Genomic DNA, 23,913 nt, shown 5'->3' with positions numbered 1-23,913 from the left:
ATGAATCATCCACTGACCAAACCAAATGAACCAGACAGCCTCGTCTAAGAGAGTCAGATTTGTCACCTGTCCTGCACCTTCAGATTATTCTGAAACATGTATTTTCATATTTCAACCCAACTCTGATTTTTAAGTGATGCTTAGTGGAATGTTTTTTGACAGGATTACAGATATTACTCCCATGTTCCAAGTCCATGTGGGGAGGTGGATTTGGAGCAGCTTTCAGAGAGTAGGTTTATTCATCACAGACACACACAGGCCTGGACCTCTTCACCTGAGCTCATGTGCTCTCTGGTGATTTCATCTTTCCATCATATTTGTGCTCCATTTTGTTAAGTTGTTGTGATTTGTGATCAGGCAGCAGAAAACGTGCTGATGATGCAACCCTGTTGTCTTACAGGACATCTATTCATGGGGCTATAGTTGAGGTTGTGTGTTCAATTCCTACTGGGACCATCTATACAACAATGGTACGCACTCACTGTACTGTAAATCACTTTGGATAAAGGTGCCTGTTGAATGGTTTACTGTGTATTATTATCCTTATGTGTTGGAGAGGCTGTTCATTTGATGATCCAGTGGATGGTTTATGCTGATTGGCTGTAGTGACCAGTGATTGGTGGCTGTAGTGACCAGGGATGCTGATTGGTGGCTGTAGTGACCAGGGATGCTGATTGGTGGCTGTAGTGACCAGGGTTGCTGATTGGTGGCTGTAGTGACCAGGGTTGCTGATTGGCTGTAGTGACCAGGGATGCTGATTGGCTGTAGTGACCAGGGACGGCGTGCACAGCAGTGATGTGGCGATGAACTCCCAGAATGCCATCCTCCCAGTGAGCCGTGGTCTGTCCTGTGAAAGGAGTCTTTATGTGTGGGGGGCTCCTGACGGCCAGACTGGGTCACTCATCAATGGCCTCCACACAGGCAGGCCAGGAAGCCACAACAGAACACTCTGCACCACATTTATCAAGAACAAGACACGTCCTTGTCTTATTTTCAATTAATATAATGATGAATATAATGTATAATAATGTAATGTATAATATCATACAATACTATAATATGATAGTGTAATGAAATAATACTGAGATAATGCGGTGTATGTTGTAGGAAGGAACATGTTGATAAATGTTAATATTGAGTTTTGCTGACTTCCTGCAGTGCAGCTCTGAGGCGTGGTCCACCAGGCAGGTAGAGGTGTCACCCATGTCGCTGCCGCCCGGCCGCAAGCCCTCTGCAGGTCAACGCAGGTACTGCACTTTCCCTCTCAGTCACTCACACTTGTCTCACTAAATCAGAGATGAAATTCTGGGTTCCAAGATTACTCCCACACTGCCTTTGGTAGATTACTCCCACACTGCCTTTGGTAGATTACTCCCACACTGCCTTTGGTAGATTACTCCCACACTGCCTTGGTAGATTACTCCCACACTGCCTTTGGTAGATTACTCCCACACTGCCTTGGTAGATTACTCCCACACTGCCTTTGGTAGATTACTCCCACACTGCCTTGGTAGATTACTCCCACACTGCCTTTGGTAGATTACTCCCACACTGCCTTTGGTAGATTACTCCCACACTGCCTTTGGTAGATTACTCCCACACTGCCTTTGGTAGATTACTCCCACACTGCCTTTGGTAGATGCTAAGTGGGATGGGGTCACCCCATTGAAGTTGAGATTTAAAACAGTTAGGGTTAGGTAATGGGTTAAGGTCGCTGCGGTCAGGAAAACGCCTCCGCTGTCATGCAGCAAGAACAGAGAGGCTAAGGCTGAGTTTCTTCCCCCACGCCATCAGAATCGTCAACGATGACCCCACCAGTGCCCCCCTCAAGTCACTCACACATGCACTGTCATCTTAACACATATGCACACACATAATCATCCATCTGCTATTTATATTGCTTACTTATGCTTACTGCTTATACTGTTCATATTGTTTATACTGTTTATACTGTATATTTTTTAGTACTTCTATTTTTATTTTATTGTATTTTAAAACTTATTGTATTGTTGCACTACTCTGTGGCACTGTCACTTTTGCATTTCACTGTATACTTAGGGTTAGGGTTAGGGTAAGGTTAGTGTTAGGGTTAAGGTTAGTGTTAGGGTTAAGGTTAGTGTTAGGGTTAGGGTTAAGGCTAGTGTTAGGGTTAAGGTTAGTGTTAAGGTTAGGGTTAGTGTTAGTGTTAAGGTTAGTGTTAGGGTTAGTGTTAGTGTTAGGGTTAAGGCTAGTGTTAGGGTAAGGTTAGTGTTAAGGTTAAGGTTAGTGTTAGGGTAAGGTTAGGGTTAGTGTTAGGGGAAGGTTAGTGTTAGGTTACAGTTAGGGTAAGGTTAGTGTTAAGGTTACAGTTAGGGTAAGGTTAGTGTTAAGGTCAGGGTTAGGGTTAAGGCTAGTGTTAGGGTAAGGTTAGTGTTAGGGTAAGGTTAGTGTTAAGGTTAAGGCTAGTGTTAGGGTAAGGTTAGTGTTAAGGCTAGTGTTAGGGTAAGGTTAGTGTTCAGGCTAGTGTTAGGGTAAGGTTAGTGTTAAGGCTAGTGTTAGGGTAAGGTTAGTGTTAAGGCTAGTGTTAGGGTTAAGGCTAGTGTTAGGGTAAGGTTAGTGTTAAGGCTAGTGTTAGGGTTAGGGTTAAGGTTAGTGTTAGGGTTAAGGTTAGTGTTAAGGTTAGTGTTAAGGTTAGTGTTAAGGCTAGTGTTAGGGTTAAGGTTAGTGTTAAGGCTAGTGTTAGGGTTAAGGTTAGTGTTAAGGCTAGTGTTAGGGTTAAGGTTAGTGTTAAGGCTAGTGTTAGTGTTAAGGTTAGTGTTAAGGTTAGTGTTAAGGCTAGTGTTAAGGTTAGTGTTAAGGTTAGTGTTAAGGCTAGTGTTAGGGTTAAGGTTAGTGTTAAGGCTAGTGTTAGTGTTAAGGTTAGTGTTAAGGTTAGTGTTAAGGCTAGTGTTAAGGTTAGTGTTAAGGTTAGTGTTAAGGCTAGTGTTAGGGTAAGGTTAGTGTTAAGGCTAGTGTTAGGGTTAGGGTTAAGGTTAGTGTTAGGGTAAGGTTAGTGTTAAGGCTAGTGTTAGGGTTAGGGTTAAGGTTAGTGTTAAGGTTAAGCATCCCACTTAGTATCTACCCACTGCTCGTTTGTGAAGGTGTAAAAGAGAACCTCACATTAATCAATGCAATGAAGCTGGGAATGATTGACCACCTCTCACATCAGGATATTGATATGCAACAACATGTAATCATCTGTAGGGTGAGGGAGTGTTTTTGGGAGTTATTATTTATTTGTGTTTCTGAACTTCAGTGGCGAGAGGTAAAGGTGTATCCATAGTAACACAGGCTGTCTCTACTGCAGGAAATCGGTGGGAACCAGCAGTGGCAGTGGGCGCCATGCCCACATCGATGCCTCCAACACCAACACGTACCCCCTGTCTGGGAGGGGCAGCGAGGGCAGTCCCACTGCCCGGACACACCCTGGTACCCCCAGGTAAGACACACCCTGGTAACCATTTACATTTATGGCATTTAGCAGACGCCTTTACCCAAAGCGACTTACAACAAATACATTTGTGAGTGAATCATCTATCCATCAGTCATCATAAGATAAAGTAATCTATGCTCAGACCAGGGTTCATAGGCAGTCACAATGCTAGAAAAGAGGTCTTTAGGAGGGACAGTTAAGATGTAGCCTGAAGAGACGGGTCTTCAATCTACGGCGATAGATTGGTAGTGACTCTGCAGTCCTGACAGCAGTGGGAAGCTCGTTCCACCAGCGGGGCGCCAGGACAGTGAAAAGCCATAACAGAGTAACGTGGTTGCTGGGTTTTAGATGAGAAGGAATACCGCTCTGTAGTTATGGACAGCAGACCAGAACCAGAATCCTTTTATTTGGCCAAGTATATTTGCACATACAGGAAATTGACTTGGTGAGGTTGGTGCAAGGGACAAAAAAAAACAATAGCAAATATTGACACAAAATATTAACAAAATAGCAATAACAAATTTACAAAATAGAACAATGAAACAATACATTTTGTAGGCTACAATACATTTTGTCGGGTCAAGAGTTGGTTTCTTGAAGAGGCTTGACTCTGGACAGATCCTGTGGATAGAGAGGAATTGATTAAGGTGGTAAGGAACGGAAGGAGGTCTTTGGAGATGGATTGGAGAAAGGGGGAGGGGATAGGATCGAGGGGGCAGGTGGTTGCCCGATTGAATGTGACCAGTTTTAGAACATCAGGGGAGAGGGGGGAAACAGCTGATAAACCAGAGACCGAGTGTAGCAGAGTGGGTTTAGGAGGAGAGGTAGCAGTGTTGGTGAGAGGTAGAGAGAAAGAGCTGCTAATGTCATCAACCTTCTTTTCAAAGTAGGTTACAAAGTCATCCTCAGACAGGGATGAGGGGGAGGAAGAGGGTTGAGGAGTGAGGAAAATGTGGAGAACAGTTTCCTTGGGTCAGAGGTTTGAATTTTGGAATGGTAGTAAGAAGCTTTAGCAGAAGGACATTATGTGACCACTTAGGTGAGATGAGGAGTCCTGTTCCTCCGCCTCGACCAGAGAGTCTAGGGGAATGAGAAAAGGAGTAGGCATCAGAGAGGGCTGCCGGAGTAGTTGTGTTTTCCGGTGTAATCCATGTCTCTGTGAGGGCAAGGAGGTGGAGGGACATGAAGCAGGCGTAAGCTGAGATAGCCTCTGCTTTCCGGACCGCTGACTGGCAGTTCCAAAGTCCTCCCATGACAGTGAGGTCGTGGTCAGTTGAGCATGGTGGGTAGATTAGATTGGAATGGTTGCGGGTGGAGGTGTAGTGTTGATGTGTCCTCCTGATGGATGAAATAACAGGAATGGGGAGGAAGCACATTGTGATATTTGACGGAATAGAGAGAGAGGGTTTGTGGGCGATACAAGATGAAGGTAGTGCTCAATACACTCAGAGTAGTGAAAAAAGAATCAAATGGAATAAAAATACGTAGTAGTTTGGCCTTCCTCTCAGGCCTTCCTTGATGGACTCCACAGATTGACTCCTTCGTCTTCGTGTCAGGAGGCTGTCGCTCTGCGATCGTCACGATTGAAATGCAGATTCTGTGATTGCTGATGACTAGCAGGGTAGCAGCCCCTCCCACCTGACGATCAGTTAACGACCAGACAGGTTTCACCACTCAATCCCAAATGTATTAGTCCTTGCAGAATAGTTTCAGGCCCTCCCACTGGAGATTGACAGCAATTGGCTTCAAACAGATAGCTTTCAACAGAAACTAGATCCCAGAGCTTAAGGCAGGATAGCCACAGCAAAAATACAGAAAAGCTACTTTGAAACAAGATTAAATTAATTTACTTAGACTGGAGAACAGGCTTCACCACTCACTCCCAAATGTACCCCCAGGTAAGACATACCCTGGTACCCCAGGTAAGACACACCCTGGTACCCCAGATAAGACATACCCTGGTACCCCAGGTAAGACGCACCCTGGTACCCCAGATAAGACATACCCTGGTACCCCAGGTAAGACACACCCTGGTACCCCAGATAAGACACACCCTGGTACCCCAGGTACGACATACCCTGGTACCCCAGATAAGACACACCCTGGTACCCCAGATAAGACACACCCTGGTACCCCAGATAAGACACACCCTGGTACCCCAGATAAGACACACCCTGGTACCCCAGATAAGACACACCCTGGTACCCCAGATAAGACACACCCTGGTACCCCAGATAAGACATACCCTGGTACCCCAGATAAGACACACCCTGGTACCCCAGATAAGACACACCCTGGTACCCCAGATAAGACACACCCTGGTACCCCAGATAAGACATACCCTGGTACCCCCAGTTGCATTGCAGAGAGACGTGTTTGATACCATTCCTCATTCCATTCCATGCATGACAATGGTCCCCTGGTTGGAAGATGCTGGAATTTTCAAATACTGAATGACTGACCCTCTACTGTCCCTCTACTGTACCCTCTACTGTCCCTCTACTGTCCCTCTACTGTACCTCCACTGACCCTCTACTGTCCCTCTACTGTACCTCTACTGTCCCTCTACTGTCCCTCTACTGTACCCTCTACTGTCCCTCTACTGTCCCTCTACTGTCCCTCTACTGTACCCTCTACTGACCCTCTACTGTCCCTCTACTGTACCCTCTACTGTCCCTCTACTGACCCTCTACTGTCCCTCTACTGTCCCTCTACTGACCCTCTACTGAACCTCTACTGTACCTCTACTGTCCCCTCTACTGACCCTCTACTGTCCCCTCTACGACCCTCTACCGACCCTCTACTGTCCCTCTACTGTACCCTTTACTGACCCTCTACTGACCCTCTACTGTCCCTCTACTGACCCTCTACTGTCTACTGTCCCTCTACTGTCCCTCTACTGACCCTCTACTGAACCTCTACTGTACCTCTACTGACCCTCTACTGAACCTCTACTGTCTACTGTCCCTCTACTGTCCCTCTACTGTCCCTCTACTGACCCTCTACTGTCTACTGTCCCTCTACTGACCCTCTACTGACCCTCTACTGTCCCTCTACTGACCCTCTACTGAACCTCTACTGTCTACTGTCCCTCTACTGTCCCTCTACTGACCCTCTACTGAACCTCTACTGTACCTCTACTGTCCCTCTACTGTCCCTCTACTGACCCTCTACTGAACCTCTACTGTCCCTCTACTGTCCCCTCTACTGACCCTCTACTGACCCTCTACTGAACCTCTACTGTACCTCTACTGTCCCCTCTACTGACCCCTCTACTGACCCTCTACTGTCCCTCTACTGACCCTCTACTGTCCCTCTACTGTCCCTCCACTGACCCTCTACTGTCCCCTCTACTGACCCTCTACTGACCCTCTACTGTACCCTTTACTGTACCCTCTACTGACCCTCTACTGACCCTCTACTGACCCTCTACGACCCTCTACCGACCCTTTACTGTACCCTCTACTGACCCTCTACTGACCCTCTACTGTACCTCCGAATGCTTCAGCAAAACCCTCCTAGCCCAGGTGAGGCTGGTGGAGGTAGGAATCGGAGGACAGGCTCATGGAATGAGGAACGGAACGCATTTGATGCCATTACTTCCTCATTCTCTTCCATGTATTGCAATGAGCCTGTCCTCCGATTTCTACCTCCACCAGCCTCCCCTGTCCTAGCCTCTTCCTCAACGGTTCCCATGATGATCTGATCCATTTCTGCCCTCTCCACACCCCCATGCCTATGCCCAATGGTCCTGTGTGGCTCCATAGGTAGAACATTATGCAATGACAAGGTTGTGGGTTTGGTTCCCGCTGGGACCACCTATACTAACCACGCATGCACTCACTGTAGCGAAGTCGCTGTGGATAAATGTGTTGATATTCTACGCTACCCCAGGCGCCAGGCCAAGCACACGACCTGCAGTGATAACCACGGCATCCGGCCCCCCCCCCCGGAGCAGTACCTCACCCCCCTGCAGCAGAAGGAGGTGTGCATCAGACACCTGCGCGCCAGGCTGAGGGACAACGTGGAGCGGCTGCAGCACAGGTGGGTGTGGGGGTTCTGGCGGAGAGGTGGAACCTGCCTGGTCCATGTCTGGTTCTGGAGGTGGAACCTGCCTGGTCCATGTCTGGTTCTGATGCAGATGTGTGTTGATGGTAGACAGGGGCTGTAGGGGACGCCTTGGTTAAACAATGAGCCTCTCAAAGACTTTTTTTCTATTTCTTCCTCACAAACACACACAATGAACGGTTAAGTTAAACTATGACTATAAAATACTGTAACAAAAAATACAAATATAATAATTCTGGTCGAGCATTTGTCTATAATACCCCACACCTCTTTGTATGTGTCGTCATATATGGTAATTCACAACATGTTGTTGCTGTCAGAACCAGTTCAGAACCAGAGTTCAGAACCAGTTCAGAACCAGAGTTCTGGCCTCTGGTCCCTCTCAGGGACTGTGAGATCGGCGAGCTGCGGACCCAGCTGTGTCGGATGCAGGAGGACTGGATAGAGGAGGAGTGTCACCGCGTGGAGGCGCAGCTCGCCCTGAAGGAGGCGCGCAGGGAGATCCAGCACCTCCAGGAGGTCGTCGACACGGTAAGAACTGACGTCTCCACCCGCCAAGGAGACCCCTATGACCACAGGCCCCACCTCTCCCCGCAGGGCCGTCGGCCGGGGAAGTCCCGCTCCTGCGGCTGCTCGCCCGCCAGCACCCTGAGCCGCAGCGCCACCTACACCCGGCTGAGCAACGAGGCGCTGCACCTAGACCGCAACGGCAACGTTGCCAACGCCCATGCCCCTGACCTCCGTGGGGCTCCGCGGGCCGAAGGACGGACCCAGCTGCTGCTGGAGGCGGCGCTCCTCTCGGAGCAGACCCCCCCAGGCCTCGTCCGCGGCCCCCCCTGCGCCTCCTCCGCCATGCCACGCTCCTCCACCTACGAGAGGCTGTGCACCGGGGGCACGGTGCTGCCCGTCTCCCACTCCTGCCACTCCCTCAGCAGCAGCTGCCGGTGCAGCGGACACACCTACCTCCCGCACCACCACCTGTTCCTGCACCTGCCCCAGGAGGAGGCCCCCGCCCCCGCCCCCGCCCCCCCCGCCGCCGAGGGGAAGCCGGAGGTCCGGTCTCAGGCCTGCAGCCCCACCATCACCTGGATCTCCGAGGAAGGAGGGGGCGAGGAGTTGAGCGTCATCTCCATAGCAACAACCGACGTCACTCTCTCTGAACCACCGCCGTTCCCCCCGGCGTCCCTGTCTTCCTCCCCTCCTCCCCGGTCTCTCGTAGCCTCCTACAGCGCCTCCTACAGCGCCGTAGAGGCACTACCTCCAGAGAGCCACAGGGGGGTGGCAGCCATGCAGACAGCGGCCCAGACCTGCCAGCCCCGGCCTGGGGCACAGCCAGCGGAGAAGCAGGGGGCCACGGTGGTGGTGGTGGAGGTGGGAGACGAGGAGAAGGAGGAGGCCGCAGGAGGTGAAGGAGGGAACGGTGTGGGAGGAGGAGAGGAGGAGGAGGGGCCTCCCCAGCGGAGCCACTGGAGCCGGTACTTCCTGGTGGACCTGCTGGCGGTGGCGATGCCCGTGGTGCCTACGGTGGCCTGGCTGTGCCACGGCGGCCCGCGGGAGGTCATGCCTGTCTACCACATCGGCTCGCTGCTGCGGGGCTGCTGTGCCGTGGCGCTCCACTCCCTCCGCCGCAGGGGCCGCAGCCCCGCAGGCACGGACGGGGCCACCCCCATCTGAGGACCCCTCCTGGCCCAGCAGGCACGGACGGGGCCACCCCCATCTGAGGACCCCTCCTGGCCCAGCAGGCACGGATGAGGCCACCCCCATCTGAGGACCCCTACGCCTCCTAGTTCCCTCACAGCAACCATCTAACCCCGACCTCCCAGGGCCACGACCTCCCCAGGCCACGACCTCCCCGGGCCATGACCTCCCAGGGCCACGACCTCCCCGGGCCACAACCTCCCAGAGCCACAACCTCCCAGAGCCACAACCATACTGACTGACTGACCTGAGATTTGGATTAGTTTTTCTCCACCACATGTGTCTGATTTGAGGAGGGCTTGAGATTTACGTGACCTGATTGTATTGCAGTTTGACCCTTCTGAAGAGATGTGTTCATGTATTGATTACAGCTGTTTCTGGAGCTCAATGAATGAAGGACCTGAGTGAGATTCTTGTCTCCACATGTTGGCAAAAGTTGAATGTCTTTTGAATATTTGTTTTTCCTAGGAAATATATTTGCACGACAGTTGAGAAAGAGAATTTATTATATTTCAGGGATCTTCAGCTTCATTTGTGTAATTTACTGAATTAAAGACTAGACAAGACCAAGAAAAAATTATCTGTGCCAGTGATGGAAAGGAGATGATCTGAGCAGTGCCATCTATGTATGTAGTCAGTAAGACATAATTTGCCAAATCGTTTTATTTTTTATTTTATTATTATTGTTGTTCGAATAGGATTGATCTTTAGCAACACAGCACTTTCTCCACTTCTGGGGGCGGAGCTACTGGACGTCTCTGGTTGCTTTGCATGTCATCATCAGTTCCCCATGCAAGTCTTCATCAGTTCCCATGCAAGTCTTCTTTCAGCTTGATTATAGCGCTCTTACAGTGATAGTATTTCTTAAATTATTCTGATCCAGATGTCAAAAGCAATGAGCAAAAGCAATGATGAAACTGATGCACAAGCAGCTGTAGAATCCACCATGTAAATAGATCTGGATACATCCTCCTCCCTTTAAATAAATTGAAAGTTGCCTTTGTCTGTTTTTCTTCCCTCCCTCAGGAGCACTGAGACAGTTGATGGACAGATGAAGTCTTGTCAGTAGATGACGTGGGCTGTATGGTCATGCTTGTGTCTGTTAGTAATAGGCCATCCTACAGAGGCAGTCTGTTAGTAATAGGTAGTGATGGCAGTTTGACACTGAAGCTTCGATACGTGCTTCAAACACTGAACAACAATTCCATCGAAGCACTGCTTCAAAGCTTGCTTTGGTGCGAAAAAAATCATGTGACATATGACGTCCGAAGCAGCAACTGCTTCGTTGCCTGAATGAATCACCTGACTGGTTCGCGGTCCAATCAGGTGATTCACTGGCACTGCCTCGTCTCGATTCTGACAGGTGATAGGTTGCGACAGTTTTGAATTTGAGTGCCTCAACACTTTATAACCGCTCTAAATAATGCACAATTTGTGGATTGTCGTAGTAGGTGCGTTGTTGCTGTTGAGTTGTTGGTATTGCGTTTGTATTCTCTGAGTGTTCTTCTTGTAATCTTTGAGTGTTCCCCATCCCACATAATCACCCCCTGCCATAGTTACACAAACACACCCAACCTATGCCATATTTTCCCCAGCACTCTCTCCTCAATAACACAATACACACATTCATCAATCTTTATTTGTAAATAGAACATGATAGTCTTAGTGTGTGTGTGCATCAAAGAATTTCATCAAAGCTAAGATACTGTATCAACGGCGGGGCAGAGCAGCTTGTCTTAAGCGGGTATCGAACTCGCAATCTTTCGCTTCCAAACCGGCCGCGCGAGCCACAACACCAAGAGAGGTAACTCCCTTGGCGGAGCTGCTAACGGGCCTTTCACAGGGTCGTTACAATACTTTAAATCCAAGGGTGATCAAAGCAAAGATGCTTCAGAACAAAAGATCTTTTCTACAAAAGTAAAGTAGTTTCTCCAACACTGCTCATTGAGGTGTGTGTGTGTGTGTGTGTTCGTGCGTGCGTGCGTGTAATTAAAAGCCTCCTGTCCACCAACTAGCCTGCCTAATTTGACTGCAGCCTTGCACTTTGCCAGGAGAGGTCACTGTAACTGAAGCTTCGAGTAATGAACCCATTTTCGAAACAATTGGCTCAAGTGGTTCAGTGCTTCACAAAAGCTTCATTTGCCCATCACTAGTAATAGGCCTCCTACAGAGGCAGTCTGTTAGTAATAGGCCTCCTACAGAGGCAGTCTGTTAGTAATAGGCCCTCCTACAGAGGCAGTCTGTTAGTAATAGGCCTCCTACAGAGGCAGTCTGTTAGTAATAGGCCTCCTACAGAGGCAGTCTGTTAGTAATAGGCCCTCCTACAGAGGCAGTCTGTTAGTAATAGGCCTCCTACAGAGGCAGTCTGTTAGTAATAGGCCTCCTACAGAGGCAGTCTGTTAGTAATAGGCCTCCTACAGAGGCAGTCTGTTAGTAATAGGCCTCCTACAGAGGCAGTCTGTTAGTAATAGGCCTCCTACAGAGGCAGTCTGTTAGTAATAGGCCCTCCTACAGAGGCAGTCTGTTAGTAATAGGCCTCCTACAGAGGCAGTCTGTTAGTAATAGGCCCTCCTACAGAGGCAGTCTGTTAGTAATAGGCCTCCTACAGAGGCAGTCTGTTAGTAATAGGCCTCCTACAGAGGCAGTCTGTTAGTAATAGGCCTCCTACAGAGGCAGTCTGTTAGTAATAGGCCTCCTACAGAGGCAGTCTGTTAGTAATAGGCCATCCTACAGCAGTTTATTTCCAGTAGCAGGCCGAGCTAACTCTGACACATCTGTCAGACAGGAAGGAAGTACGTGCTGCTGAACGTTCCAACCTCCCATGCAGTTTGTCGCAATTTTCAACCCAACAGGTTGTCGTCAGGGTGCAGTGACCCGTCCCCTCCACTAGAACAAACAGGTTGTCGTCAGGGTGCAGTGACCCGTCCCCTCCGCTAGAATGTAGGACACGACAAACTAGTCTGCAGGGATTTCCCTCTTTTTTCATATGTATTCATCATCTGTCTGAAGACGGAACACCTGCGCCCTAAACTAAATGTCACTGATGTCTAAATGTCAAGTTAACTGGTTAAGTTACTGAGGAGCATCACCCCCCCCCCAGGGCCGACCCAATTAAACTGCGCTGGCTGTTTCCTTTCACATAGGACTTTCCAGCACTGTTTCAGCCACTACGGTGGGGGAAGCTCAGTGTGGCTGTAGTTGAACCAGGGTTGTCATGGGAACCAGGGTCAAAGCTCAGTGTGGCTGTAGTTGAACCAGGGTTGTCATGGGAACCAGGGTCAAAGCTCGGCGTGGCTGTAGTGGGACCGGGTTGTCATGGGAACCAGGGTTAATAAACTCTCTGAGGCCGGTCCGTGTGGGAAGCAGTGATTTTTAATTGATAAACATGCCCACATCAACACTCGAGAGCAAGGCCACTCACTGAGCCTCTGGAATGAGATCAATTTAACATCTGTGATGATTCATACTTTATCCAAAACTGTGTCTGAACCTGGTCCTGACGGCAGGTGTGACTTACAAATTTGAAGTCAAATACAAAAAAAAAAAAAAAAACAATACCATAAAAAACATACATAAGAGAATTAAAATGACAATGGTATCTGAAAGGTATGGCCTATGCATTGTTACAGTGTGGAGTCTATGTCAGCTAGAGGAAGGGGACTGAAGCAAGTGACAAACATGTGGATCTAAATGGTGAAGTGGTGAAGCTACAGACATGAGTCCTCTGCAGGAATCTTCCTTTAGCCTTTACGTCCATGTTCCCGAGATAGGAGTCAACCTGGGGGGGACACAACAGGGGATTAGAGGAGATGAGCACAGAAGCTTATTAAACACATTCCAATTAACATGTACCTGCCCGTAACATCGTAAATGAGTTTTACTGAATGAACAATGCTGACATACATTACTTGTTGTAAGGGAAAGTGTAGGTCTAATGCATGGAGGACGGCCTCTACCGTATCCTGTCATAACACTGTCCTGTCTCACCCTGAAATTCTGAGTGGAATTTAATGAGGTGAAACAAGCTTCACTCCAGACTGAGCAGCTCCACGTCGAAGATGAGGGTGGCGTTGGGGGGGATGATGCCCGGGTGACCTTTACTGCCGTAGGCGAAGTCCGGGGTGCAGGTCAACCGTGCCCTCTGGCCCACGCTCATCTGTAAGGGGGGCAACACACCACAGACACGTTACAGCACTGACAGTTCACACACCACAGACACAGCTCACACACATTACAGCACTGACAGTTCACACACCAGGCACGTTACAGCACTGACAGAGCTCACACACATTACAGCACTGACAGTTCACACACCAGACATTACAGACACAGCTCACACACCACAGACAGACACACTGTCCTACATGTTAAACACAAGCATTGTGAAATCTCAACATACATCATAAGGATTCAAATTCCCGTTTATTTGTCATTACATTGAATACAAGTAAACAGTGGACCGGAGCGCGTTGGGCAGAGCAGCCCTCCGCCGACGCGGTGTCGTTACCTTGGCCACTCCGTCCTCCCAGCCGCGGATCACCTCCTTCTTACCGATCTTGAACTTGAAGGGCTTGTCTCTGTCCCGGGAGGAGTCGAACTTTGTCCCGTCGACCAGGGAGCCTGTCGGAACCGGAGAGAGAGAGGCCGTCAGACCCACACCGCCGCGGCCAGCACCACTACTGGACCACGGTGGCTGTCAGCCTCCATATCAACTACAGACGGAGGGACTTTAACGGACCAGTCTCAGTCTGTCTGCACTTTCTCCCATGGCCAATAATACACAAGTGCTACCGCTATGCTAAGCTAAGTGGATTTATACAGAAAGAACGTTAGCTAATGGTAGCTAATGATGGGCTCATATTAAATAGCTCTCTGATAAATAAAGTGGAATGCCAAACCTTGCTCTCATGTGTGTGTCTGGTGTCTTAGTTGGCTAGACAGTCATTTAGTTAGCTAGCCAGCAAGCTAAACAAAAGATACACGGCTAACGCGCTAGCTAGGAGGAAACTAACCGGGGCCCGACTAATCCCTGCCGAAAACGCTCGGTGTGTGGAACATTACCTGTTGTTTTAGGTTTGCAAGTATTATATTCATAATTTCCTAGTAATCGGACATCCTAAATCCACGAACACTTAAGATGAATATTCATGTATTTTATATTATTCCGTATAAAAGGAATGTGCCATTTAATTCCAGCAACTAAACCGACTCCGCTAGCCTGGGAGGCTAATGTTAGCTCTGTGACTCACCGACATAGTGGACGACGACCGTCTGACCCGTTTTGGGGAACGTCTCGCCTGAAAAGGGAGGGAAGAGGGTTAAAAACGCGGGTATTAACCTGCTAAATGGATGAACAAATCACACCAATCGCTTTTCTAAACACACATCAACAGTAATATCCATAAGCGATGCATATTTTGCTCACCGTCACCCGGGGTTATGATTTCAATGTCTACTCCCATTTTAGCTTCCCTCTCTTCTCTCCCTCCTTCTACAATGGAGCACAGACGGGAAGTCAAGAGCCTTTCAGCTCCGCCGAGGGGGAGAGAGGGAGGAGGGGGGGGGGGGGAGGGGGGGGGGGATAGGGGGGGAGGATAGGGGGAGGGGGAGGGGAGGATGGGGGGGGGGGGGATGGGAGGATGGGGGGGGGGGATAGGGGGGGAGGATAGGGGGAGGGGGAGGGGAGGATGGGGGGGGGGGATGGGAGGATGGGGGGGGGGGGATGGGGGGGAGAGGGGGAGGGGAGGATGGGGGGGGGGGGATGGGGGGGGAGAGGGGGAGGGGAGGATAGGAGGGGGAGGGGGAAGGGGAGGATAGGAGGGGGAGGGGGAAGGGGAGGAGCCGGGCCAGCCAGCAGATGAAGGCTTCTGATCTGTGATGTCGAGAGAGACTCAAACAGAAACATCCGACAGAAACATTCAACAGAAACGTCCGACAGAAACATCCGACAGAAACGTCCGACAGAAACATCCGACAGAAACGTCCGACAGAAACATTCAACAGAAACGTCCGACAGAAACATTCGACAGAAACATTCAACAGAAACATCAACATCCCAAAAAGAATGAAAGTGAAACTCAGACAAGAAACATCCTCAAAATACACCTTTTTAATGACATATTTATTGTCAATGTATTTTGTGTAAATGAGGTTGAAGCGCTGTCAGACATAGGCCTTTACGAACATAAAGACACATTAAACACTCAACAGCCGACCATGGAACTGGAAATGTTTGACAAGGAATTATATTAGACCCATGTGACTTTTGACTTAACTTCAAACTTGTCATTAGAAGGCCTATGATCAGATTTCTGAGAACGGTGATTTGGATATGGCCTAGATTTGCGTGGAGGGTGATCAGAGTTGGGCCGAGATTCATGTGAATTCAAATCCAGACAGAAATGTTGTGGATTGTTATTTAAAGAGGGGGCAGACTTGTCTGGAATACAACTGGACTTCATGGTTGACAATGACTTGAAACTTGATTCCAGACTAGACTTGTGTGGTTGTTGTCTTGACTGGCGACCGTGTAGATCATTTTCATCCTCTCCTGCCAGTGAAGCAGTATTTCCCGGGCTGAACAGAGGGGAAATAAACAAGAAAACATAAGTAGGCCTACACAAAACACACACCTATCATCACACAACAAAACACACACATCTATCATCACACAACAAAACACACACCTATCATCACACAACAAAACACACACCTATCATCACACAGCTAAAACACTTGCAGATCAAGACACAAGTAAAGACAGGAAGTGAAGTCATTGTGAGCATGTTGTTTGAGAGGGTTGTGTGATGCAGCACATGGACTGGGCCAATATTCAACATGATGTGATATTTGAAGCATATCGTGATATTGTTCTCTTGCAGACAGTCTTTAAAAGTACTTAAAACTCCAGACATGTCCACCAGGACTCACCCCTCCAGGCGGTCCAGCTGGGTCTGGTTCTGAAGGCGGCGGTCCTCGTTGATGGGGTACAGGTAGAAGAAGAGCAGGCCTACCAGCAGAAGAACGACCGGTACTGGAGCAAACAGAACCATCAGGGCTGTCACCACACCGTCGCCATGGCTACATGCATCGGCCTGGTAACCAACAAAGCTGCACAACAAACAAGCTGTGTGTTATCTTTTATTCATCTGTCTGCAATTTTTCTCTGTTTATAGTTTTGTGTTATTGTTTCATATTGCTGTATTGTGTTGTCATTTGAAATAATTATTCAGAGTTAATAATTATTACTAAATAAATGAATAAATAATGCATACAGTCTACACACACCGATGGAGGAAGTAGACTGCCAGAGAAATAAAGAAACATTTAGAAATGAGATGTTGTTCTAAGAGAGAGAGAGAGAGAGAGAGAGAGAGAGAGAGAGAGAGAGAGAGAGAGAGAGAGAGAGAGGTGAGAAAGCAGGAAAGAGAGAGAGAGAGAGAGATGAACAGACAGACGTACAGCCAGTGGGCGGGAGAGGGGGAGGTGAAGAGAGAGTGAGAGTGGAGGAGCAGGTGGACGGAAGGATGACTCACTGTAGTGTCATGGCTGAGATTCCAACAGACACGCTTCCCCCCAGCTTCCTGCAGAAAGCGTAGCAGGAGAAGAAGAGGGGCTCCAGGTCCTGACAGCAGGGGTTCCTCAAGGCGAAGTCATCCACCACATCAGGGAGCATGGACCTTCCCACAGGACCAAGGAAGCATCGTCAAATCAGCACTTTGTTACAACATTCAACCCCTGACAGGCTGTCACAGGAGGTTATGGGAACGAATCACATGCTGCCATGCACACAACATTGTTTCATCTGGGTTGACTGTCAGTCAGAGTGACGGAGGCCCGGACAGACACAACTGGAGCAGAGAGCAGTAGTTCAGGGGAGGCTGGCGGAGGTAGAAATGTGTTTGATAGCATTCCTCATTCCATTCCATACATTACAATGAGCCCGTTCTCCGATTTCTACCTCCCCCAGCCCAGGACTGTGTGGGGTTCGGTCTCACCAGGGCAGGAGGAACAGGGTGGCCAGACTGGACCCCATCAGGACACACATCACCATGAAGACCGGCAGGTTGTTGGGCACAGAGGCTATGATGACTACAGCTGGGATGAAGAGCTGCAACACACAACATACAACACACAACACAACAAAACATAACACAACACAACACAACACACAACACACAACATACAACACAACACAACACAACACAACACACAACACAACACAACACAAAGCACACAGCACATAAGACATGGAAGCCATTTTAAAAGACCCTCACACCATTATTATTGTATACTTGTATACCCCTGGGATCCTGGTGACGACCCTACCCTAAACCCTAACCCTAAACCCTAACCCTCACCCTAACCCCTACCCTAACCCTAACCCTAACCCTAACCCTTACCCTAACCCTAAACCCTAACCCTAAACCCTAACCCTAACCCCTACCCTAACCCCTACCCTAACCCTAACCCTAACCCTTACCTAAACCTAACCTCAATCTTTACCTAAACCCTAATCCTAAGCCTAACCTTGACCGTTTTAAATATCAACTTCAATGGGGGTCAGAGTTGGGTCATCCCAAGCATCCCACTTAGCATCTACCCTGTCATAAAGGCAGTAGAGAACGCTGTGCTCACAGGCAGGCCGATGAAAAGTGTGGTCTTCTTTCCCAGCCTCAGCAGGACCGCCTGCCACACTGGGACCGCTACAGTGGCTGAAATCTGTTCACGGAAACACACATTCATCCCAGACACAGTCTGAAAGATGACTGAGGCCAGTTACAGTGGAAGCTGCTAATCTCTACTTTAATCTCATAGTGATTGTTTGATTTAAAACAATCCAAACTGTTGGAGTATCGAGGTAAAAGAAGACTAAATGCTTCCTGTTTCCAATCCTTCTGAAGGGCTGTGAGTCTCTGTTAGTGAGTCTCTGTTAGTGAGTCTCTGTTAGTGAGTCTCTGTTAGTGAGTCTCTGGTTAGTGAGTCTCTGTTAGTGAGTCTCTGTTAGTGAGTCTCTGTTAGTGTGTCTCTGTTAGTGAGTCTCTGTTAGTGAGTCTCTGTTAGTGAGTCTCTGTTAGTGAGTCTCTGTTAGTGAGTCTCTGTTAGTGAGTCTCTGGTTAGTGAGTCTCTGTTAGTGAGTCTCTGGTTAGAGCGGCTCGTGGTTAGTTTCCACAGGCCGATAGGTTGAGTCATTACACATGTCATCAACCACAATGTTTGTACCAGGGGAGGCTGGCGGAGGTAGAAACCGGAGGACGGGCTCATTGTAATGTGTGGAATGGAATGGTATCAAACGTGTGTTTGACACCATTCCTCATTCCATAGAGCCCGTCCTCCGATTTCTACCTCCGCCAGCCTCCCCTGCTGTACTAAGCCATGATGTCATATAAAGTCATTGTCTATTTGTGAATTGTACTGTGGGAGGTTTGAGAAGTGTTTCTCATTGAATATCAGTGGGAATGTGTCATCCTCTCTGTACAGGGAAACATGGCAAAGGAGCAGGCAGGAGGAGTCTTTTTATGGTGTGATTAATGAGATCCAGTGGGCGGGTGATTATATGGGTGATTATGCTCAAGTGTGTGTGGTGTGGGTGAGATACAACACTGGGCAAGGTGATCTGGGCAGATGTGTCAGACTCCGTGGGGAGCAGCAGGCAGGAGGAGCTCACCAGCAGAGCCAGGAGGAGGTACTGGAACTGGCCTCCCAGCCCCGCTGCGTGGCTGCAGAACAGGGCCAGGTTCCCCAGGGACATCTGATGCATGGGATCACGTAGAAATACAGATTTGTTATGATTTTTATCATCTTTATGAAATGTAAAAAAATAAATAACCATAGAAATAAAAGTGAGCAGCAAAAAAAAAAAAAGCTCTGTGACTGATGACACTGGTTCTTATGAAGGTTTCTTCCCTCCTCCAGCTCTGACTGATGACACTGGTTCTTATGAAGGTTTCTTCCCTCCTCCAGCTCTGACTGATGACACTGGTTCTTATGAAGGTTTCTTCCCTCCTCCAGCTCTGACTGATGACACTGGTTCTTATGAAGGTTTCTTCCCTCCTCCAGCTCTGACTGATGACACTGGTTCTTATGAAGGTTTCTTCCCTCCTCCAGCTCTGACTGATGACACTGGTTCTTATGGAGGTTTTACTGACAGTGTTGTCTAGATGACTGACTGACTGAGACACATGTTCTCATACTCTAACGGCTAAATGATGACATGTGGAGATGGAACTCTACGATTGGCTGAAAAAGGATGGAAGTTCAGGCAAGGACTTCCATCTTACCTGGAAGGCAAGAGCAGCGAATAGGAAGCCAAGGACCAGGCGTTGATAGGGTGGGTGGCCCAAGAGCATCCTCAGAGAGGGGAGATAGGACACACGCTTTCTCCCCTCGCCGCTGGGCGGAGCTTCACACAGAACCAGAGAGAGGAGAGGAAAAGAGAGGCGGAATGAACATGGAAAATATCCCAAACCAGGCAGAAACCAAACGGACTGATTCACTGTTGACACCCTCATCTTTACCACTGCTGTCTCCCATCGCTGACCTCTTGACCTTATTCTACTGAACCATCACTTCCTCTGGCGCCTCCACACACACGCCCTGGGCTCTGGGCCTGATGACTGACCCCTGACCCTGACGGCGGACTCACCCTGCTGCTCTCTGACACCCAGGAACAGGACCAGGCCGCAGAGGAAGAACAGCGCGCCCATGACGAGTGCTGACGTCAGGAAAGCCTTCCTCTGTAGGAGACACACACAACACACTGTAGCTATACATTACACACACACACACACACACACACACACACACACACACACACACACACACACACACACACACACTGTAGCTATACACTACATCCACACACAAACACACACAAACACACACACACACACACACACACACACACACACACACACACACTGTAGCTATACATTTACATTTAAGAAACTTGTACAGGGGGGTAGTGGGGGTGAATAGTTCTTTAGGAGGGACTGTTAAGATGTAGCCTACACACACACACACACACACACACACACACACACACACACACACACACACACACACACACACACACACACACACACACAAACACTGTAGCTATACACTACATACACACAAACACAATCAGAAGCAAACACACATGCTTATGAAGGTACACAACTTTCACATACTCAAACGCACACGCACACACACACACACACGCACACACACACACACACACACACACACACACACACACACACACACACTCACACACACACACACACACACACACACACACACACACACACACACACACACACACACACACACACACAAACACTGTAGCTATACACTACATACACACAAACACAATCAGAAGCAAACACACATGCTTATGAAGGTACACAACTTTCACATACTCAAACGCACACGCACACACACACACACGCACACACACACACACACACACACACACACACACACACACACACACACACTCACACACACACACACACACACACACACACAATGTCCATTGTTGAGCTAAGAGCAGTAATTACTGGGTCATATGATCTCCCTGGGACTGTAAGTTCAGCTCAGAAGACCAACGCTGTAACACACAATGTAGGAGACTGTCCTTTCATACCAGGGAGGCTGGGGGAAGTAGAAAACGGAGGACGGGCTCATTGTAATGCATGGAATGGAATGAGGAATGGTATCAAACACACATTGAAAAAAGGTATCTGGGTGTACTGTGCATTCCAATAGTCACAAACTCAACTGTGTTCTACATTTACATTTACATTGATGGCATTTAGCAGACGCCTTTATCCAAAGCGACTTACAACAAATACATTTAAGTAAGTGAATCATCTGTCCAACAGTCATCATAAGATAATGTAATCAATGCTCACACCAGGGGCCATTGGCAGTCGTAATGCCAGTAGGCTTTTTTAAATTAATTAATTAATTTTTTATTAGCAGGAGAGAACTTGTACAGGGGGGTAGTGGGGGTGAAGAGGTCTCTAGGGTTAGGGTTAGGGTTAGTACAGGGGGGTAGTGGGGGTGAAGAGGTCTCTAGGGTTAGGGTTAGGGTTAGGGTTAGTACAGGGGGGTAGTGGGGGTGAAGAGGTCTCTAGGGTTAGGGTTAGGGTTAGTACAGGGGGGTAGTGGGGGTGAAGAGGTCTCTAGGGTTAGGGTTAGGGTTAGTACAGGGGGGTAGTGGGGGTGAAGAGGTCGTGGTCAAGAGTGCGTTGCAGTAGTCAAGGCGAGAGATTACAAGTGTTTGGACCAAAAGTTGTGCTGCTTCTCTGGTGAGGAATGGACGTATCCTTCTGATGTTGTAGAGGAAGAATCTACAGGAGCGTGCTGTCGCTGTGATGTTCACCACACAGGATAAGTGGTTGTCAATGATTACCCCAATGTTCTTGGCTGTCTGGGAGGAGGTCACAGTAGAGTTCTCTACTGTGATGGAGAAGTCTTGGAGAGGGCAGGCTTTCCCTGGGAGGAAGAGCAGCTCAGTCTTGTTAAGGTTGAGCTTGAGGTGGTAGACTGACATCCAAGCAGAAATGTTTGCAATACATGCAGAGACACATGTTGCCACCTGTGAGAGTAGAGGGGTATCAGAGCCATGTAGAGGTGTCTCGTGGAGGAGTATCAGTACCGTGGTCTGTAGAGTAGCAGTGTATGGTGGAGGGCTGATCTGGTCCAGCTGGGTGTTCTGGGTCAGCTGGGTGTTCTGGGTCAGCTGGGTGTTCTGGGTCAGCTGGTTGGTGTTCTGGTCCACCTGCTGACACGCCCCTTCCCTCTCGGTGTTGTAGACTGAGACCACCTGACCCTGGATCACAGACGCCACCAGCATCGCCATCATCTCCACACTCATCCCTGTCAGAGAGAGAGGGAGGGAGGGAGGGAGGGAGGGAGGAGGGAAGGAGGGAGAGAGGGAGGAGGGAGGGAGGGAGGGAGGGAGGAAGGGAGGGAGGGAAGGAGGGAAGGAGGGGGGGAGGGAGGGAGGGAGGTAAGGCGGGAGAGAGGGAGGGAGGGAGGGAGGGAGGAAGGGAGAGAGAGAGGAGGGAGAGAGGGAGGGAGGAAAGAGAGAGAGAGAGAGAAAGAGAGAGAGAGAGAGAGAGAGAGAGAGAGAATGAACAAGGGATAGACAGATAGAACAATATTACCATCAGGGTCATGTGTTGCCCCAGGATATTGGTTCACATATTAATTCCACAAGAATAACCTTCATAACATGAGCAGAGAGTCAGGGACGACCCAGGAGGACGACAGGCTCTTACTGTAGGCTGTGGCAGAGTCCCTGTCTCTCTGGTCCCCTCCCAGGAACATGCTGAGGGACAGGTAGGGCACATGGTAACACTGTCAGGGGAACAACACAGACACCGTGGGGACAGGGCAAAACTAGGGGCTATGTGATACCCAGGGGAGGCTGGTGAGGCTGGCGGAGGCTGGCAAGGCTGGCGGAGGTGGAAATCAGAGGACGGGCTCATTATAATGCATGCAACAGAATGAGGAACATGCTGTGTTTGATACCGTTCCTCATTCCGTTCCGTGCATTACAATGATCCGTCCTCCCATTTCTACCTCCACTGGTGATACCGTAGCCATAGTGACACTGCAATATGAGCACCAAACCAGGCATGCAGCAGTAACCATGGTCACACAGAAAGGGGAAGGGCCTGAGATGCAGTCACCATGGTGACACTCAAAAGGGAAGAAGAGAGTGGTTGGTTGGCCGCGGTGGTCAAATGAAGATGACATCACAGAATTTAAACTATAACGTCCAGTTCATGACCGTGGTACTGCAACATGGTCCATTAGGAAGGCAGTGGGAGTGTATCAATGTTGCTGTTGTAGTGTAGTATTAGTATAATGTTGTAGTATTAGTATAATGTTGTAGTATTGATACAGTGATGGTTGGGGGGTTTTAGGTGATAAAGACTGTCATTATAAAACGCTACGTATGTATATATCTACCTATGTATATATCCATCTGAATATGTGTCATGTTACATTTATCAAACACAAATCCAATCAATCAAGATTGATTTTAGCTTCAAGGAGATGATAATTATGTAAGCAGATAACATAACATGGCTAAAATCAATATGTTTTTAAATGGTGGATAGAGTGGTCCTGTCCTCCGATTTCTACCTCCACCAGCCTCCCCGATTCACCCTCAGCCCCTCCAAGTCAAGTGTTTCATGCTGTGTGGAAGAGAGAGAGAGAGAGAGAGAGAGACAGAGAGAGAGAGAGAGAGAGAGACAGAGAGAGAGAGAGAGAGAGAGAGAGAGACAGAGAGAGAGACAGAGACAGACAGACAGACAGACAGACAGACAGACAGACAGGAAAGGGGAGGTATTTTCCAAGGCTCTTTCAGTAACATGCCACCTGAACCCAACAGAATGACGGTTGAGAGACGGTTGATCTTACGGTCATGAGGCTCTCAAACAGGCAGGAGGTTGTGAGGAACCACGGGACGCTGGAGGCCTGGGCCATGGAGCCCTGGGGCATGAACCACAGCAGGACGTAGGACAGGACCACGAACGGCAGGGAGAGGACCACCCTGGACCACACACACACACACACACACACACACACACACACACATACATACTGTACTAACCACCCTGGACCACACAGACACACACACACACACACACACACACATACTGTACTAACCACCCTGGACCACACACGCACAC

At 48.9% G+C, this 23,913-nt stretch overlaps 3 protein-coding genes across 3 annotated transcripts in view; 1 reads left to right on the top strand and 2 right to left on the bottom strand.

Annotated features, from left to right (window-relative positions):
• Positions 1 to 1,203: 1,203 nt before the first annotated feature.
• On the top strand, positions 1,204 to 9,193 carry snpha (syntaphilin a; the record flags this gene model as incomplete). The annotated part of the gene is made up of 4 exons (XM_083674805.1): positions 1,204 to 1,247; positions 3,326 to 3,457; positions 7,346 to 7,495; positions 7,906 to 9,193. 4 exons carry the CDS (start codon positions 1,204 to 1,206, stop codon positions 9,191 to 9,193), a joined length of 1,614 nt encoding a protein of 537 aa, XP_083530931.1.
• Positions 9,194 to 12,567: 3,374 nt separating this feature from the next.
• Positions 12,568 to 14,749, bottom strand: fkbp1aa (FKBP prolyl isomerase 1Aa). The gene is made up of 5 exons (XM_083675459.1): positions 14,643 to 14,749; positions 14,467 to 14,514; positions 13,725 to 13,837; positions 13,205 to 13,373; positions 12,568 to 12,995 (listed from the first exon to the last, which is right to left on the bottom strand). The coding sequence occupies exons 1-4, from the start codon at positions 14,677 to 14,679 to the stop codon at positions 13,245 to 13,247; spliced, it is 327 nt and encodes a 108-aa protein (XP_083531585.1). The 5' UTR covers positions 14,680 to 14,749; the 3' UTR covers positions 12,568 to 12,995; positions 13,205 to 13,244.
• Positions 14,750 to 15,372: 623 nt separating this feature from the next.
• The window catches only part of mfsd2al2 (major facilitator superfamily domain containing 2a-like 2), a gene marked incomplete at its 5' end in the record, with an annotated part of 11,487 nt that continues 2,946 nt past the window's right edge, over positions 15,373 to 23,913 (bottom strand). Inside the window, 11 exons of the mRNA XM_083674804.1 lie at positions 15,373 to 15,793; positions 16,148 to 16,327; positions 16,753 to 16,896; positions 17,215 to 17,327; positions 17,855 to 17,938; positions 18,885 to 18,968; positions 19,498 to 19,619; positions 19,863 to 19,953; positions 21,864 to 22,084; positions 22,489 to 22,567; positions 23,642 to 23,774. Coding sequence (XP_083530930.1) covers positions 15,466 to 15,793; positions 16,148 to 16,327; positions 16,753 to 16,896; positions 17,215 to 17,327; positions 17,855 to 17,938; positions 18,885 to 18,968; positions 19,498 to 19,619; positions 19,863 to 19,953; positions 21,864 to 22,084; positions 22,489 to 22,567; positions 23,642 to 23,774 — 1,579 coding nt within the window. The 3' untranslated portion in view covers positions 15,373 to 15,465. The remainder of the gene's footprint in view (positions 15,794 to 16,147; positions 16,328 to 16,752; positions 16,897 to 17,214; positions 17,328 to 17,854; positions 17,939 to 18,884; positions 18,969 to 19,497; positions 19,620 to 19,862; positions 19,954 to 21,863; positions 22,085 to 22,488; positions 22,568 to 23,641; positions 23,775 to 23,913) is intronic.

The sequence above is a fragment of the Argentina silus genome (assembly GCF_951799395.1).
Source record: "Argentina silus genome assembly, chromosome: 8".
In the NCBI taxonomy this organism is placed as follows: Eukaryota; Metazoa; Chordata; class Actinopteri; order Argentiniformes; family Argentinidae; genus Argentina; species Argentina silus.
The sequence above is the reverse complement of the archived record's forward strand: the minus strand, read 5'-3'. Positions and strand labels throughout refer to the sequence as shown.

Coding starts and splice junctions, on each gene's coding strand:
- fkbp1aa (XM_083675459.1), bottom strand. CDS start 14,679: ATGGGAGTAGACATTGAAATCATAACCCCGGGTGACG. Junction 13,838..14,466: donor GGTCGTCGTCCACTATGTCG/GTGAGTCACAGA, acceptor CGGTTCCGACAG/GCTCCCTGGTCGACGGGACA. Junction 13,374..13,724: donor GGGAGGACGGAGTGGCCAAG/GTAACGACACCG, acceptor CCCCCCTTACAG/ATGAGCGTGGGCCAGAGGGC.